We start from the raw sequence: 18,977 nt of genomic DNA, 5'->3' as shown, positions 1-18,977 counted from the left end.
AACGGTTGTTTTTTTCACGTGGGTGCATCTCATCTTAAGTGACCCCGAGACTGTGGAGGGTCGGTTAGGGCAGGAATAATGAACAATTATTTTCACAACCTTTAGAAGGCCAAGGCACATTATTTCCATTTTTTTTATTATTATTTATTTTTTTTTTTGCTTTCCTAATTTCAGTCTAAACCCGGCGTGCCCAAGTGTGGTCCTCGAGTCCTAACCCTTTTCAGATGTCTCCCTCCCCCAACACACTTGATTCAAATAATCAGGATCATTATCAGGCTTGATAGAGCTTGCTGATGAGCTGATCATTTGAATCAGATGTGTTGGAGGAGGGCGACATTTAAAACAGACTAGATATGGGCTCTTGAGAACTGGATTTGGGTACCCCTGGTCTACTTGGCGGGGAAGAAGACCACCACTCATTGTTGTGCCTCGTTCTTCCTGTTGGTGGCGCTGCACTCAACGTCCTTTTACAATCGAGGAATCCCCACCTCTTCTCATTAATTTTGCCCTTTCCTTTTTTTGGGGGGGGGGGGGGACGCACACTGGCACGCATGCATGACGTAACTTGCAAAGAGCTGTCACTTGCACGGTGCTGTGCACGTGCGTGCGCGTGCAGCGTGAGCGCGCACCAGTACCGAGCCTCCTCCATAGCGCAGGCACGGAGCAAGCTGCGTCTACGCCGTGATTGGGCGGAGGGCGGTGATTCCTTCCGGCACGACTCGGCTAGACCCACCGGAGGGACCCGGGTCCAGCTTTGACCGTCAGAGCGGACGTGGTCGTTGCTCCCCCCCCCCCCCCCCCCCCGCGAGTGAGGAGACGATAAAAAGCAAGAAAAGAGGGCTTTTTTGCAAGGAAGCCAGCGACCACCTTTGTGTGTGTGTGAGTGTGTGCGTGTTGGGGGCTGCGGTAAAAGTCGTTGACCATGCCGGTGTTTCACACCAAGACCATCGAGAGTATCCTGGAGCCGGTGGCCCAGCAGATCTCTCACCTGGTCATCATGCACGAAGAGGGCGAGGTGGACGGGAAAGCCATCCCGGACCTGTCCGTACCGGTGCAGGTGGTGCAGGCTGCAGTCAGCAACCTTGTGCGGGTGAGTCGATGTGAGTTTATTCGACCAGTTTGCTTGTCTTGCCAGTCATCACGTCAACGTCACTTCGGGTGGCACAATCAATGCCAGACAAGAATTTTGAGCAGAGTCATGTTTATGGTGTTTGATCTTTGCACATCATTCAAATGGTGTAAAAGTGACGCATGCAAACGCAACCCAACATTTTCAACTTTGCCCTTCCTGCTCATCAGATGGACACTCAGCTCTCAATGGAGTTTGTGGGGCGGAAGATTGATTTGACACACACACACTAGGGTCATCTTTAATTTAGACTGAGATTACACAGTGGGTCACTTTGTCTGTGTGTACTGACCGGCAAAATCAATACGAGCCCTGCAGTCAGGAGACAACACTCAAGAGAGACCAACAGACATGACATCAGTCACTTAATGTTTTCACTTTGGCCTATTATGGGACATGTTGGTTCAGAATAAAATTATATAACTCATAAAGAACCACCCACAACCTGAATATTGTAACTTAAATTCAGTTAAAATGAAAGAAAATGTCAAGTAAAGCACTGTACACTGTACAAAACTGACAAAACAATCCTGGATTTCTTACAGTTTTGTGCCAAAATGTCATGGCAATGTTCACAAAACCTAAACTTATGTTTTAATGATGCCAGTAGAAATGCAGTGCTACTTTCAGCTGGCCGCAAGCACATTTGATCCGACCTTCTATCTATTTTCTGTAACACTTGTCCTCATTCGCTTCACGAGTGAGCTTGAGTCTATAACAGCTGACTTTTTCAGCGAGATGAATTACACCCTGGACTGGTCGCCAGTCAATTTTATGACAAACAACCAATCAAGCCTATTTTTCAGAAGCTTTTGGAACTTGGGAGGAAGACACATATAGGCGAACAACCAATCACACTCCTCCAGCTTTGAGAAATTTACAGTTCCCATGCAGTTGTAAAAACAAAATGTCCCAAGTCCTTCAGACAAAAATGCACGCTGATAGCAAAAAAGGTCCCCCCCCCCCCTCTGATCTAATAAAAAATGTATAGTCGAGTCCATAATGGTCCATTATTGCATCTCTGTCTCTCTACTTGTCCTGATCATAACAATAAAATCATCCGGACGGCGAGCAGAGGGAAGCTAAAAACAGCCCCATGGCGACGTGGACCAAATAGAGAAAGCTGCTCTAATCGGATGTAATTAAGGATTTTAAGATTTGGGGGCTCATTTTCTTCTGGTGTTGACGCCTGCTAATTGTGCAGCTGAACAGGAGGCGAGTGGTCAGTAATGGATGAGAAAGATAAAGGGAATTGTGGAACGAGCACACGCGGCTTGTCGGGCTGAAAAACAAAATTGGACATGATGGAGGCCCTCAGGTTTTGTGGACTTTATTTTTGCAAGCAGAGTCAGTTGATGCAAAGACGTAAACGAGCCGAGCCCCCCCCCCCTGCACACCGATATGGTTACACTGTTAACGCCCAGCATGGTGGGCCATGTATATATATATATATATAAAAAAAAAGAATTAGGTCGTTGAGATTCTTCCAGACGCTAACAATTTATAGAATCAATCTTGTCGGAGAGGCTGCACGTGTGTGGGCTGACGATTCAAAAGAATAGCTGGTGCATTTGTTTCTGGAGTTGTGCGGATGACAGAGGCGCTCTTGGAAGTTTGAGCTCCCCAAGGAGGCGATGTCGATCTCATTCCTGAGTATGTCTGGGGGGGAGGGGGGGGGGGCAGAGAGGAATAAATAGATTTACTGTTCAGAAGTGAGCAGAAGAGTCACCTGCTACTGTTTGGGATGTAATTCATTGGATGACCCTGGATTACCTTTCCTTGACTCTTTCTGCCTCATTTTATGTAAAAATACTCACTAGTCATGTATTAATAAATTATTGTGGGACTCCAACTGAGTATTTTTACTTAATTAATCACAAAATGGTGAATAATTTTTTTCTATTTTTCTATAAGCGACAGAACGACAGTGCCCTAATTCCTGGCACATTATTTTTAAACCGCAAATAGAATAACTTCAAGCGTTAACAACTAAATTACCTAAATGCAAAATATGATGAAGCGCTAACATTAGCATCGAGTCCTATTAAAGATAGTTAGCCCAGTAACTGGCAAAGAGAGAAGTGTGTTTTGTCCTGACAGTGCTTTTTAGTCGAAAAACAGATTGGCCACTCAACTCATGTTAGCATTTAGCATTAGCCTTCCAAATCCACACACAGCGCAACTGCCTTCCTTTTTTTCATTTGATTCGACAATCAGCAACAATTTGAAAGCTTCACCTAGAGGACATAAATGGAACAGCAACAACTGTTGTTTACGTTCACATAGTGTATGTCAGGCGGAATCTTCAAATCGCCAAAACGTTTCTGGAAATCAGGTGCTTTTAGGGCGCACCAACATGAACCCAACGCTTCCTCAAAATCAAATTCTATTGCGAAATTAATTAGTTAAAAAGTCGCTTTTGATTTTTGTTGTCACTGAGTGAGACGGCAACACAAAAAAAAAAAAAAAATAATCTGTGTTAATGTATTTAAACTTTACCTTCGTGTTTGACCTCCTTCCTTCTGCACCAAGGAATGTTGATTTTTAACAAAACAGGCCTACTCAAATGTAGGTAACCTAACAATTTTCATTTTTTATTATCCGTCAAAAATTTGGAGCAAACAAATGTTCAGCAGGTTTGCTTTTCAGTCATCTCTCATTCAAAATCATTTATACACCTGCTCAGGAGGACAGTTCGCAGTTTCGATCTGTCTTAATTTGACCAGTTGCATGAAATGTCACAGTGTCGACGTAACAGACAGAGACGACCACTTAACTATGCAGCGATTGTACGTTGAATATTCGATGCCAATTACAGGAAACGCTCGCACTCGAGCAGTTTCTTTCTCTGAAATCTCATCACGACTCGCCTTGCTAGACTTGCAGAGCTTCATTCCTGCAAGTTTCAAGGAATCTTTTGTAATATGATTGGATGCCAAGTCAGTTCTTGCACTTGCTTCCCGCTAAGATTGCATCTACCTGAGACTCTCGGGAGGCCACAAAGTCTATGAACTGAAGTTGACCAATGCAACGCTGACTGATGTCATCATCTTCCTGAAATTGCTTCGCCGGTGTGTGTGCGTGGCTACGTTTGTAATTTTGTGTGCGTGTGTGTGGGTCCTCTGCCAGCCGTCTGCATCTCGGTTGATGAGAACATTCGCCAGAAAAGTTCGCATTCTCCCTGCTGTTTTATTGTATAGTGGCAGTGAACCACACTCACTTGACAATAAGAAGAAGTTTAAAAGATTCTAAACAATTCTTCCCAAAAAAAGAGGCTTCAAGTTGTTTATTGCCACTCCCATTTGGAAATTTGATGTCAAACTAAACACCGAACAAAAAGAATGGCAGGTTGTGTATTTATAACACCATTTAAGCTTTGGATATTTGAACACAAATGGAGGAGGAACACATGTAGACAGACAATATCGTGCATGACTGTATTATTATACTGCCCTCTAGTGGCCAAGGCAGAGACACTCGTAGGAGCAGCGCAACGTATTGAATTGAATTACAAAATAGTTAATTGTTCACATTCTATTGAAACATTTTTTTAGATTTTTTTTTTTTTTTTTTTTTTTTTTTTAATAAAGCCCAATATTATATTCTTATTAAAAACACATCAAAGTTGTTTTAGAGGAACGGGAGCGTCTGAACCCAATGCCATTTAGTTTCTTTCAATCGTCAAAGATGCTTTATGGTGCGAGTGTTTTGAGTTAAGAGCATGGTCGCGGAACAGAATCTGCTTCTATCTCAAGACAACATTGTAAAGAAGATGGATGGAAAAGAGAAACCACAGCAGTGTGCACATTTTATTCCGCTCTGCACTAAAATGTAACAGTTCCTTATCATATCTTGACTCAAATGGTTTGTGTGAACGTTTTATGTCAAAATAACCGAAAATAGTTTCTCTTGCGATGCCGTCGATGGCACAAACATTTAATGGTCCGTTTATGTGCGGCAGGTTGGGAAGGAAACGGTTCAAACCACCGAGGACCAAGTGCTGAAGCGAGACATGCCACCTGCATTCATCAAGTAAGCTTGCTTACCTTCGACTCTCTGTCACGGAATGAATCAACTCAATCGCTACGCAGACGGCAAACTTGTTTTGAAAAATACGGAAGAGGATTCCGAGCAGTTTAATGTTCGGAAATATGGCCGCGTGCCCAAGCTGCAACAAAGAACCGCTTCGGAACTGAGTGCTCAGTCAGAAGCGACCCACGGCTGACTTGTCCGCCATCGAGCATTCATCCGGCTGAGAGGCTGTTTGTTGTGTTCCGGCATGCTTCCAGAGGTCTGAAAGCCACGACTCAGCAATGCTGCAACGTCTGACTTGACTCCCCTGAATTATGGAGCTCACTGACCCAAGTGCAGCAACATAACATTGGTTTTAGATAATGAACGATCAGCTGCCTTTGTCTATCTTCAGTTTTAAGAGCAGATTCCAGATCTTAAACGGATATAGATCTGCAAAGTGCAAAAACACACACACAGACACACACGCATTCATGTATACGCATACATACACATCGTAAATCTCACCCGGCAGGCTAAGGAGAGGGACATGTGTAATGTGAACCTGACTAAATTTAGATGAACGAGCAGCCATCGATACCTTGACCAGCGGGGTCAGAAGAAAGAGGAGGTGCCTTGGCTGCCTTCAAGCCCTAAAATTCATCACATTAATCAACCTAAGAAAATGTGGAATGGCATTGGGATAATCAAAAACAAACAACAAACACATGTGATTTATGTGTAAAATAATTGGTGAATACGTTTTTTTTGTTGTTGTTGAAAATATAAAATAAAGCAAGTAATATGTGTTCCGGGTGTATGCAGGGTGGAGAACTCGTCTTCTAAACTGGTCCAAGCGGCTCAGATGCTGAAGACGGACCCCTACTCCGTCCCGGCTCGGGATTACCTCATCGACGGATCCAGAGGGATTTTGTCGGGCACGTCTGACCTGCTGCTTACGTTCGATGAAGCCGAGGTGCGTTGGGGTTGGTCTGCTTGAGGATAGCTTTCAGGGAAATCAAAGCTTTTTATAGCCGCGCACGGGAGAAGGAACTGAGCTCAGAGCGTCGAGCCGCTCAGTAATGGGAGTCTCGGTTAGATTTAATCAGAGGAAAGTCATTTGATTTTCCTATCATAATACAGAATGAGTGTGTGTGTGTGTGTGTGCGCGCGTTGGATATTTGAGGCTTCTCCTACTTCCTAAGTGGAATCACATTGAGCATGTCACGTGCTCTATCACTCGTTTGGAAGGTGCAAACCTCTTCCAGTCACAAGCCAGACATCACAAGACTACACACACACACGCACACACACACACACACTTTAATCTGTTGGTGTGATGCTACTCTGTGCATCTGTGTTGTGTTCCAGGTGCGTAAGATTATCCGTGTGTGCAAAGGTATTCTGGAGTACCTGACGGTATCTGAAGTGGTGGAGACTATGGAGGATCTCGTCACGTATACTAAAAACCTGGGACCAGGTCAGCAAGAATTCTTTCTGAAAAAAATGGAATCGGAACAGAAAATCCATGAAAGACTAGAGCTCAGTCTGTCCATTTTTCATAGTCTTCAATCACTCGAGCAACAAAACGAATCACTTGTTGAGATATAAAATAACAATAAAAATACAAATAAAAAATAACTTAAATGAAATTAAATAAAATGAAATTAAATTAAATGAAATTAAATTAAAAAAAAAAAATAAAAAAATTTAAAATTTAAAATAAAAAAAAAGATAAAAATAAAAATAAAAACCAAAGCAAAAAGAGTGTTGACAAAGTGCACTGGGTGCCACATTATGTTGCAGTTCTACAAGGCAACGGTAGTAAAGGGATTTCTAATCTAAAAAATCTAATCTAGTTGTAAGCGAGAGTTCAGCTTGCAGATGGCTCTCGAGAAGAAACTCGTTTTCATTCTGTCAAAAGAGTTCTGAGTCCAAAATTATTATAGTTGTTTCCTAATCTGTTGCCTTTGCTCAGGGATGACCAAGATGTCCAAGATGATAGAGGAGAGGCAACAGGAGCTGACACACCAGGAGCACAGACAGATGCTCATCAACTCCATGAGCACGGTCAAAGAGCTGCTGCCTGTCCTAATATCAGGTGAGAGCCTGTGTGTGTGCGTGTGTGCGCGCGTGAGTTCATGCGTGTGTGGACCGACTGCGCCACAAAAAGCCAAAGAGAGCAGGTCACTGAGCATGCCGTACGGTTGTTATAGCAACACTGATCATGACAGTCATTAGTTGTATTGTACCGTAAGATTGGCGACGAGACTCACGCAAGCTGCCGCCTCTTGCCCTGGATCGACTAACAAGAGCTGGGGAACACTTTTTATTATACAGACAAAAGTATTGGAACACCGATGCCATTGCGTCTGCGTACAGGAAGTGAAAATGAGGCACAGCGGACTTAAGTTGGCCATTGTAAGTGTTGATGACGTTCCCAGCAATTACGTCTCATCTTTTCGTCGTCAGCGATCAAAATTTTCGTGGCAACCAAGAGCGGGCGCGGCGCCGGCGTGGAGGAGGCCGAGAGGAACCGCCGCTTTACCTTTGAGAAGATGAGCGCCGAGATCACAGAGATCATCAGAGTCTTACAGCTCACCACGTGGGACGAAGACGCCTGGGCCAACAAGGTAGCCCTCAGCTGACTACGCGGATTCTCATTTTAAACCCTCTCAAGTTAATCCCCACACACTGATTTAATTGCACTTTTGGTGTGGAAGGCCTGTTATTACGCACATACGCGCACTCTTCCACACGTAGTCAAACTATGTTAGCCTCTTTGCCGCCGACGGCATCTTTTTGACCTTCTGTGATTCACTTTTTCTTTTTGCTTGCTGGTGTAACCCCCTTCTCCGTTTTCTTTCTGTACCTTCCTCCTCTATTATTTTCCCTCCTTATAGAAGGTAAGCCTGCTTCTCTCCTCATCTGCGGCCTCCAGTGCACGTGTGTGTGCCACTTGGTTGAAGACATTTTAGTGTAAATGCCATGCTGATACTGAACAGCCTGTATGTCCCGTGTTTCCGTCCGCTGATGTGATGATGTTCTGTTTATATGTAACTCATCACGACGTGCATTGTTTTATGTGCATCTGGTTGTGTGATTTGAGCAGAGGTGACAAAAATACTTACCGGTCCACTCTGTCTTCAAGTAAAAGTGCTGATTGAACTCATTTAAGCAGTCTTTAAAAAACTAAATAAATAAAAATCGTAAATATATATATATATATATATTTATATATATATATATATATATAGCTGAGGGGGGCGCATATGAACTTGGGGAACATGCTTTTTTTCTGCCATACTACAATAAATTGCAATTGCACCTCCACTCCAGTAGTTGGCAGTGGCGCTCTCATTGTCCATTATGTGCAGCGAGTATTAACTCTACGGTGTAGGTTTGTTTTGCGACGAAAATGCTTTTATTTATAGTTGCGGTGGAGAGTAAGTGGTGGGGGGGGCGTGGATTTTTTTCTTCTTGCTGGGGGGGTCGTAACATAAAATGATTGAGAAGCACGTCTCTAGTGTGTGTTACACAAAATGTTGTTTCAAGTCGAAATGACTTCACTCAGAAATTATTATATTTATTTTTTCTTTTTTTTTTTTCTTTTTTTTTTTTTTTAGAACGTCAGAGATGATAAGATAAAAATCCCTCGTCCAGCTTGTCACTCTGCATGTTTCAACACACATAACCGGTCCACACAATGATTTGTCTTTGTGTGTCTGAGTGGTTGCCGTGCACATATTGTGGCCAGTCTCAGTCATCATGAGGGGCAAGTGCTGCCCTCCCCTCAGGGTTATGAATTATATAAAAAAAAATAAGCCGGTCCCGCCACATCCGTAATACATGACCTATTGAACGGTTCCACTCAAGCGCTTTATCGTCCTCTGAGCTGGAAGTTAAATGTTTTTCTCTATGGTATGGGGAAAAATAATGAGCATCTCAACACAAGTTTGAGTCAAGTTTTACGGAATAAAAGTTTGGTGATAACATAATCGCATGTTTGATGGCTTGTAGTGTTTTAATGACTGCTGTGACTCTGTGCTGTAATCATTTCGTATAGTTCCAGAGTAATTGTTAAGAGTTGGTGGAAATAATTATCAATTGACAAAATCTGTTAAGGCAGCCAGCATAGCAGTTGTGTATTATTGTACTTTAGAGTTTCACATTATTTATATAATTGGAGTTTATCCAAGCTTGTTCGCATATGCCAGCAAAATTCTGTTCCTCCTCTGCAGTCATTCAATGAGCCATTGTTTTGATGAACGTCATGCTCTATTTTTATCTGTAAATATGACTTCTTGGGCACCAAAGTGGTTGAAGTCATTCATAAAAATGATTCACAAACAACAGTAGTCAGGTTTGCTTTTAAAAGAAAAAAAGAAAAACTCAGCTATTAACCAAAACCATATATTTTTAAAAATGAGAATAACATTACTGATCAATAAAAAAACATGCCTGGTTTGTCAAAATCAGAAATGTTGAAATATACTGACATTGAATGTTTGTGGCTATCAAAATCATTGGTTGTAATTAATTAAGCGATTTATTTATTTAATGAACTCTTTGTCAAAATCGCTTCTACGCGATCAAAAAAAGTTTTTGGGGATGATTTTGAAAAAATGATTGCAAACTGTTTGTTCCTCATTATTACCATATTTCAATTTATCAATGACTATTTATTTTCCCATTTTAATAATTTATTAGGATATGGAAGCACTGAAGAGATCTTTGGCCTTGATCGAATCCAAGATGATCCAAGCGAAAAGTTGGCTGAAAGACCCGTACGGACAACCAGGTTTGTATATTTCAGGGCTCGATGTCGGCCTCCGCTTTTATCGATGTGATTGAATAATGTTGTGACATGTCGTCCCAAATCAGGAGAACCGGGTGAGGTCGCTTTGCGCGTGATTCTGGACGAGGCGGGAAAGGTGGGCGAACTTTGTGCTGGGAAGGAGAGGAAGGATATCTTTGCGACGCACAAAGCTTTGGGACAAATGACCGACCAGATTGCAGATCTTCGAGTCAGGTGCTGCAATATTATTAGGAAAATTTAATGATCTGAAGTAATAGAGTACAAATACTTGTGTATCGTTTTTCTTTCTTTTTTGTTTGTTTTTTTTTGTTTTTTGAGCTGCTGCAGTTTATATACACGTGCGCCTTCTAGCCCGGAAATTACAATAAGTACAATAGTTGAATCAGTAGTTCTATTTTTATCAAAGTATTTTTTGCACCAATTTAGATGTGGAGTGTGAGTACTTTTGCCACAACTGGAAAAATATTCACATGTACGTATTCATTCCTTTGTGTTTATTTGTGTCAGAGGCCAGGGTCCGAGCCAGGCGTGTGTGCAGCGTGCAAGCCAATGCTCTCAGGGCTTAGACTTGTTATTTGTCAAAGTGGACAATGCTGCTCGCAAACTGGAGGCGCTTATCAATGCCAAGCAAGCCATCGCTAGGAGACTGGATGCTGCACAGGTCTCGTAAAGCAACACGACCTCAAGATTTGTGTGCTTCGCCCTGCAGCTGCCATTTATGATCACGTTATTTTTTATTTATTTATTTTTTTTAGGCCTGGTTGGCTGACCCGAACGGCGGTCTGGAAGGTGAGGAGAACATCCGGGCGTTACTCGCCGAGGCCAAACGCATTGCCGACTTGTGTGAGGACCCCAAGGACAGAGACGACATCCTGCGTTCCATCAGTGAGATTGCAGGCCTCACCTCCAGACTTGTTGAGCTTCGCAAGCAGTACGTTTGTTTCGTTTATTTTCCCTCCTTTGACATTACTAACTAAACTGTATTTTTTATCTAATTCTAAAACCACTTCATTCCCAGGATCAGAGTGCAGCCTTGTGTCACCAATTCATGGCACATTTTACCTGCATGAAGGTTATGTTGTTGCCTGTCAACTTTAGGCAGCCGTCCTACCACAAGGTTGCAAAAATGTTTGAAAATGGTGAAGAGCTGATGGGGTTATTTATTTAGATGGTTTCACAAAAAAACAAAACAAAGGAGTGCACAAAATAAAGGGAAATAGCACAGTGAAGTTTGAGCCACTTATTCAAAGAGTCCAGTGAGTCAAAACAACATGAATCATAATTTCTCTCGATTGTGAATGCCATGCCCATAAAAGGAAACCCAACATGTTGAGTAACTCTTTTGTCCCATGACATGTTTTGAGACATGAGAGCATAGATTGCTCAATATATTTTTTTGATTGGCTAAACTGTTTGAAAGTCTGGACTGACGTGCTTTTGATTTTTATATATTATCATGTTGTATTTGAGCTCTGTCATTGGCTGTGTAATATTTAACACAAATATTTTAGGCTTCAAGTAGATCGTAAAAAAAAAAAAAATGGCAAGAATTTCTGAACTTTATTTCGGGTTAATCGTATGCACCTAAATGGTGTTAGGTTTGTGCTGGCTGTGCACACTTGGACGACCACAATCAATTGTTTCGATTATAATATAATTATATACCGATTACAGGTCAAAATCATGATGGATACAGTTTTTTTAATTATTCTTTTCATGGTCTGATTTTTTTTATTTTTAAATATCACAAAAATCTGAACAGGGGGTGTGTAGACTTTTTATATTGCATCGTAAATGTGAAGTGAAATTAAAAAAAAGTGGCGTCAACATCTATGTTATTTCCCTTTTAACGATGATTGTCTAACAATGGGTTAATGACAAGTCGGGATTCTAACAAAAACACAAAAATCTTTTTTTTTTTCCCCTCTTTGAAGGTAGTGAAAGCTTTTGATCACTGAACAACTTATTTCCCTTCTTATTTGATGCTCCTATTTGTGCACATCATTAAACAACATTTTCTTCCCGGGTTGCTTTGTTGTTTCAGAGGTAAAGGTGACAGTCCAGAGGCCCGTGCCTTGGCCAAACAAATTGGGGCGGCCCTGCTGACCTTGCAGGCCAAGACCAACCGAGCGGTGGCCAACATGAGGCCCGCCAAACCTGCAGTCACTCTGGAGGGCAAGATGGAGCAAGCGCTACGCTGGGTCGCAAACCCCGGAGTGGATGACAGAGGTGTTGGTGAGTGAGTAGAGAAATTACAAAGAAGTGAAGGGATTGTGTAAAAGCTGACAGGAATTTATTGAGGAAAGTAGTAAAACAGTAGTTGGCATTCAGAGAGGAAAGTCCATGCACCTGTTTGCACTAGCTCGATGAAACACGCTGAAGACCTGAAGAAAAGAAAAAAAAAAGTGTTTTATATGCTTGGTTTTGTGTGTCTGTTTTTTTAATTGTCGCCTGTTCCCTCCCACGCTGCCTCTCGGGGACAGAGTGTGAGAGACTAGAGTGGAACACAGGTACCGGCTTCCACTTTTTACCTTCCATGAACATGCACCCAGATTCTTTAAATATTCATGACTTCAGGACAATGACTTTCAAATTGTGGTATTGCTACCACGAGTACGACAGCTCCCCCTAGTGGTCGACGGAAGAATCACAGTTCAGTTGTATTTATTAAAAACTAAACGTTTGTTTCGAATTATTTTATTATTATTAGATTTTATGTCCTATGCATTTTTATTGAATTATTGTTTAATTACATTTTTATTTTACTGATTAATTTTCCCTCCCTTTCCTCCATCACCGCCCATAAATGTGTTTGTTTTTATCAACGAGCAAGCTGATAGCCGGTATTTAAATGCGATATGGAGGACGACCTCTGACCATTTTCGTGTCCTCAGGTCAGGCAGCTATCAGAGGGATGGTTGGAGAAGGCAGACGGCTGGCAGGAGGCCTCCTGGGGCCGTACCGCCAGGACTTGATGGGACGCTGCGACAGAGCCGAGGCTCTCATGACATCCTTGGCAGACATGGCTGGCAGAGGGGAAGCCGAGGCCCCTCACGCTCGGGCGACTGCCGCACAGCTACATGAAAGTCTTAAGGTAGTTCATGGAAGCACTTGCCAACATGTTTTTATATCCCTCAACTATTTTTGATTTTTTTTTCTGGCCGGTGGGTGGTTGTAAACCAGGGAATGGCCAAATGTGATCCCCGTGCCACTTAATGCCTAAAACATACTGAAAGAAATAAACAACTTAAATAATTTGGGTACCTGATCGTCGTCTGATTGAATGCACTGGTGGAGAGCGCCACCCAGTGGATTGAAAATGTTATACGTGCCCACACCAGGACCTGAGGCAGAAAATGCAGGAGGTGATGACCCAGGAAGTATCTGATGTCTTCAGTGACACCACAACGCCCATCAAATTGCTGGCCGTGTCTGCGACCGCACCCCCGGATGCCCCCAACAGAGAGGAGGTTGGTCGTGGTGTGCACAGATTTACAGGCGAAAAATTGCGCTGGATAAGATGTTTAATTCTTCCATGTTCCCGTTGTAGGTTTTTGAGGAGCGCGCTGGGAATTTTGAGGCCCACGCAGGTCGTCTGGGGGCAACAGCTGAGAAGGCGGCTGCTGTGGGAACAGCCAATAAGACCACGGTGGAGGGCATTCACGCTGCAGTCAAACATGCACGTGAACTCACACCACAGGTGCTTGTTTGTTCTTAGGAAATCCAGGTGCCCGGGAATTTGCCTGTGATTATTTAATGGTAAATCTACCCCGGGTTCAGGTTATTTCCGCTGCTCGGATCTTGTTGAAGAATCCCGGGAACAAAGCAGCGTATGAGCACTTTGACACCATGAAGAACCAGTGGATCGACAATGTGGAGAAACTCACGGGTGAGATGCCGATAAAAACCTAACAATGAGTCAGAGGGGTAATGAATGTCTGCAGTAATTTAAAATGATCAACTTTGATAGGGCTCATTTCTCAGGAGTCTTGTAAGTTTTTTTATATCACGTATGTTCGTGCGCGTGTGCGTCTGCGTGCGTGTCCAGGTCTGGTCGACGAGGCCATAGACACCAAGTCACTGCTCGACGCCTCCGAGGAAGCCATCAAGAAAGACATCGACAAGTGCCGAGTTGCCATGGCGAACGTTCAGCCCCAAATGCTTGTTGCCGGGGCGACGAGCATCGCGCGGCGAGCCAATCGGGTTCTGCTGGTGGCCAAGAGGGAAGTGGAGAACTCTGAAGATCCGCGCTTCAGGGACTTGGTGAAACACGCGTCAGACGTCCTGTCGCACACAATCTCCCCCATGGTCATGGATGCCAAGGCGGTGGCCGGCAATATTCAAGATAAAGGTACGCACACTCAGGATAGGTCATAAATAATCTCTGCATGATACAGGATGACCTCTGACCCTTCCGCAGGACTGCAGAAGGCCTATTTGGACTCCTGTCTGAGGATCCTGGCTGCTGTGGGGAAAGTCAGAGAGGCCTTCCAACCTCAGGAGCTGGATTTCCCCCCGCCACCACCTGACCTAGATCAGCTCCAAGTAAGTCCAACACTTACGTCAATATTTTTTAATTGTCCTTGTCATGAAATAACCTTTTAATATATAGAGAAGCATATTTATATGAGATGTGAAAAAAAATGACGTGTTTTCCATCCAGGTAAGTGACGAGCAGGCTCCCCCCAAGCCACCCCTGCCAGAAGGCGAGGTTCCGCCCCCTCGTCCTCCTCCTCCCGAGGAAAAGGATGAAGAGTTCCCAGAGCAGAAGGCCGGAGAGGTTGTGAGTGAGCCCATGATGGTGGCCGCCAAACAGCTGCACGATGAGGCTCGCAAGTGGTCCAGCAAGGTCGGTCCACATATGCTTATTGGCCTCAATTTGTAAAATGCAGTGCTTCTCAAACAGTGGGGCGGGCTCCCCTGGGATGGGGCGCGGTGCAATGCCGAGGGAGGTGCGTGTGAACCTGGGGAACATGCTTTTTTTCCGCCATACTACAATGAAGTGTAATTGCACCTCCAGTCCAGTAGTTGGCAGTGGCGCTCTCTTTGCCCATTGTACACAGTGAGTATTAACTCTACGGTGAAGGTTTGTTCTGGGGTGGGAGGGGGCGTGATAGAAAATACTTCACTACGCAGTGCTGCCTTCCCTCTTGCTCCTCCATGATATCTGTACTCCTCCTTCAATTCCTCTGTTCTTCCACCTACTGCTTCTCATAGTGTACTAAATGCCTCCTGGCTCTCTCCCCCCCCCCCCCCACCCCCACTCCCCAATCAATCCTCCGCCAACCGCCGCCAATACACCCCCTTCCCCGCCTTGCCCTGCCAGGAGGCAGTAGAGGTAGACGATGAAGATGAGTTTACTGATGGTGAGGATGACTATGAGCCCGAGCTGCTGCTGATGCCCTCCAACCAGCCTGTCAATCAACCCATGTTGGCAGCTGCCCAGGCTCTCCACCAGGAGGCGCGCAAGTGGTCCAGCAAGGTCTGACGTGACGTCACAAGCGCATTTTTTTTGGCGCTGGATGATTTGACTCCACCTACTTGTCTCTACACACGCATGCAAAAACAAACAAAGCTGCTACCATGGCAACCTCCAACCAGTCGTGGCTGCTCAGATGGTGCTAAAGTTGAACTAAAGGTTGAAACTTGATGGAATGGCTTTTTTTTAAATTGATGCACCAACTAGATAAAGGATTTCCCGCCCTTATGTTGGTGATTTAAAGTAGGAGTCTGGCTGTTGTCAATCACTCGTTGTCAGGGCAACCTGTGATGTTTCCCAAAGACGTCTGAGTGATGTAGAGTAGTTGTTAGTAGGTTGGTTACTAATTTTAAAGCACTGAGAAACGGGTCAGCATGTTTGTAAATTTCACAATGATATTCTGTGTGTTCACCGCATGCAACTTATTGAAATGGATGCTTGTCATTCGAATTTGCTGCCATTTTCATGACTTTAACGCTCCATTAAAATGAACAGAACTATGCTTGGAACTTCATGTGATATATGGACAAAAGTATTGGGTTTCTGGCTCACAAACTCGGTTGCAGTTCATCTCAAAGGTTTCTAATGAGATTCTTTTACACCAAAATTCTGAAAATTAAAAAAACAAAAAGGGCTTCCCAAAATTATTCCCACGAACTTGAAAGCAGCAGTGAAGCCCTCCCAACAATTAGTACATTTGTCCCAGTACTTTTGTCCATTACAGTCTCTCCATCACATTCACTTAATCAGGAAAATTCCCTCCTACTTCTCCTCATCTCTCTTCTTGCTCCCTCGCGTCTCGTCTCAGGGCAACGACATCATTGCGGCCGCCAAGCGCATGGCTTTGCTGATGGCCGAGATGTCCCGGCTGGTGCGCGGCGGCAGCGGCAACAAGCGAGCGTTGATCCAGTGTGCCAAGGACATCGCCAAGGCGTCGGACGAGGTGACGAGACTCGCCAAGGAAGTGGCCAAGCAGTGTACGGACAGACGCATCAGGACGAACCTGCTGCAGGTTTGTTTTAATGCGGAATGGTATCAAGCATGACAGGGTAATGCTTTTATAAACCGCACAGACAACAAAATTCAAGTTTTTTTTTTTTTATTATTGTTGGCTGTTTGTTATCATTTGTTAAATCACTCCCTCGTGACAAAACATGACACGCTTTTTTCACAACAGTGCCCTCTGCAGGCCTTGTTGAGCAATGTTCCAATTGCCTCAAATTGATATCTTCTTTTTCTTGTCGAAGGTGTGTGAGCGGATCCCCACCATCAGCACCCAGTTGAAGATCCTTTCCACAGTGAAAGCTACCATGCTGGGTAGAACAAACATTAGTGAAGAGGAGTCTGAGCAGGTAAAATGATCACGTCATTATTTGACAATATGGAACTGACATATATTTCCTGAAATTACAGCCTCAGTTATATTAAACACCATGCTTCAATTAACTGCAGGTGTGATGTCTGCTAAAATTAATCAACACTTCTCCCCAACTATACAGTAGGCTACTTAATTCTGACCAGTCGCTCTGCTGAGTTTTTGTCGAAAGTTGCAAGCAAAAATTTGAGGTACAAGTGCTCATTATGGTGGCAGCAGATGGTGAGCAATTCTTCAAAAAAAGGGGAATGCTTGATTCAAGCTGTTTTTTTACATTTCTGGCTAAATTTTATTTTAAAATTAAACATAAAACAAACTTATATTTGTTCTGTTTATTTAATAAAACCACATTTATTTTTGTCTTACGACAATCCGCTAGCTTAATGCTAACACATAAGCAGAACATCTTAGTGTAGTCGGTTTATATTTCACTGCCCCCTGGTGGCCATGCCACACGTCACACTTAATGACACTCGTGTCATTACCATTTCGATAGAAAAAAAAATGTTTTCAATGACGTGTCTTCATAACAAAAGAATGCAATCAAAATTCAGTTTGTGCTCTCTCTGCTGATATGTCTTGATCCTCATGTTTCTCCTTGCTCTGTGCAGGCCACAGAGATGCTGGTCCACAATGCCCAGAACCTGATGCAGTCCGTGAAGGAGACGGTCAGGGAAGCTGAGGCGGCCTCCATCAAGATCCGCACGGATGCAGGATTCACCCTGCGCTGGGTGCGCAAGACCCCCTGGTACCAGTGAACACAGCAATGACTTTGTGAACAGCGGCACACGCTACAAAGGGTAAAAAAAAAAAAAAATGGAGTAGCGACATAGACATAGATGGTTCTCCATCATCCACTGTTCATTTAAAGCTCTTCATGTCCCTTTTTGAAGTGGACACAAAGGAAGCGTTTTTATTAATATATATTTTTGGTATGTTGAATGCAGGTAGCTATATATTTTTTGCATGAAGATATTTTCTAAAAGGCAACTTGAGACATTGTGATAGGAATTTTGTGTTTAACACAGATTTGTTTCTTAATGAAGTGTTTTGTGTGTGCGTGTGTGTGTGTGTGTGTGTGTGTGTATACACAGATTCTCACTAAGTTTAAAATGCTTAAGGACGGCATAGTCCTCCACTCATGTTTACTTTGATAATTAACGCTGCTGATTGAAGACCTGTGTGTCAGTTTGAAGGTGTGATGTGTGATCGCCTACATTTCGCTTATAATTGAACTATTACGTCTTCTGAATTGGAAATGCTTGGTGCTGAAATGTGTAATTACACAAACGAATGACTTCCAAAGTAATTAAGTATTAGCTTAGCATCAGCTGTGTGCTTGACAACTCATGATTATTTGTTTGTTTTATTTAATTCTGAAGCCAAAAGGTGCATTTGACATTACAGTACATTTTAAAACTATCATAATTCAAATAGACCGCCACCACCATACATTTTTATTTTGTCGTATTTCACACGTTTCTAGCAATGTATAACATTTATTTTCCCAAACAGTTGAACTGTTTTGGGGGGGGGGGTCAACATGTATTTAACATGTTAAAATTACAGGCAACCAGCGCCACTCTCTAAGACATTGAAGCTCTTGTTTTGCTTTCATTTCATGGTTTATACAATGTTATGTATGATTGCTGGGCAAATGTAACTTTTACATAGCGAATCAATGAAAGTGCGCACGAGAATATAAGCAAGCACGCCAATAAAGGGACAGAATGTAGTGAGCATGTAGCAGCCGCTTGCTTAGAGCAACGGGGTGTAATGTACATGACACGCGTGATGTGTGCCGTGCACCCTGAATGTATCCTGAGAGCTCATGGCCATGCAAACATGCGCTGTTTGTGCCTTGGAAGAATAAAAAGACTGATAATAAAGAATGATTGAAATTATACTTGCAAGTTTGCCTTTTTCTATTTAAAAAAAAATGTTACACCCACCCATCCATTTTGCCACAATTCCCCAAAGCTGTTGCTTTAGTAGGTAAACTCATTTGATATCTTGTGAGGACATAATCTCGTCACTCGGAATTCCGCAATTTGATTGAATTTGACGTATCAGAATGATCTAACACACATCACTTCCAGATATCTGCTAAAAACGTACTGTATTTTCCCGGCTATAAATTGACACTCGTATATAAGCCGCAGTT

At 43.2% G+C, this 18,977-nt stretch overlaps 1 protein-coding gene across 4 annotated transcripts; it reads left to right on the top strand.

The window, feature by feature from the left end:
* Nucleotides 1–833: 833 nt before the first annotated feature.
* On the top strand, nucleotides 834–18,705 carry LOC148329859 (vinculin-like). 4 transcript variants are annotated; one of them, XM_088304888.1, is made up of 23 exons: nucleotides 834–1,090; nucleotides 5,091–5,161; nucleotides 5,966–6,116; nucleotides 6,512–6,620; nucleotides 7,119–7,241; nucleotides 7,613–7,773; nucleotides 9,851–9,941; nucleotides 10,025–10,172; nucleotides 10,467–10,620; nucleotides 10,715–10,890; nucleotides 12,004–12,194; nucleotides 12,443–12,469; nucleotides 12,854–13,053; nucleotides 13,301–13,429; nucleotides 13,510–13,659; nucleotides 13,740–13,848; nucleotides 14,008–14,310; nucleotides 14,380–14,504; nucleotides 14,623–14,808; nucleotides 15,286–15,441; nucleotides 16,247–16,450; nucleotides 16,686–16,790; nucleotides 17,425–18,705. In XM_088304888.1, exons 1-23 carry the CDS (start codon nucleotides 923–925, stop codon nucleotides 17,569–17,571), a joined length of 3,384 nt encoding a protein of 1,127 aa, XP_088161014.1. In that variant the 5' UTR covers nucleotides 834–922; the 3' UTR covers nucleotides 17,572–18,705. The 4 variants fall into 4 exon arrangements, with proteins under 4 accessions (XP_088161014.1, XP_088161015.1, XP_088161016.1 ...); XM_088304889.1 differs by lacking the exon at nucleotides 12,443–12,469; XM_088304890.1 differs by lacking the exon at nucleotides 15,286–15,441.
* The last annotated feature ends 272 nt before the right edge of the window (nucleotides 18,706–18,977 follow it).

This window comes from Idiotropiscis lumnitzeri, chromosome 9 (genome assembly GCF_059441095.1).
Source record: "Idiotropiscis lumnitzeri isolate Australia: NSW breed Sydney's pygmy pipehorse chromosome 9, RoL_Ilum_1.0, whole genome shotgun sequence".
In the NCBI taxonomy this organism is placed as follows: Eukaryota; Metazoa; Chordata; class Actinopteri; order Syngnathiformes; family Syngnathidae; genus Idiotropiscis; species Idiotropiscis lumnitzeri.
The sequence above is the reverse complement of the archived record's forward strand: the minus strand, read 5'-3'. Positions and strand labels throughout refer to the sequence as shown.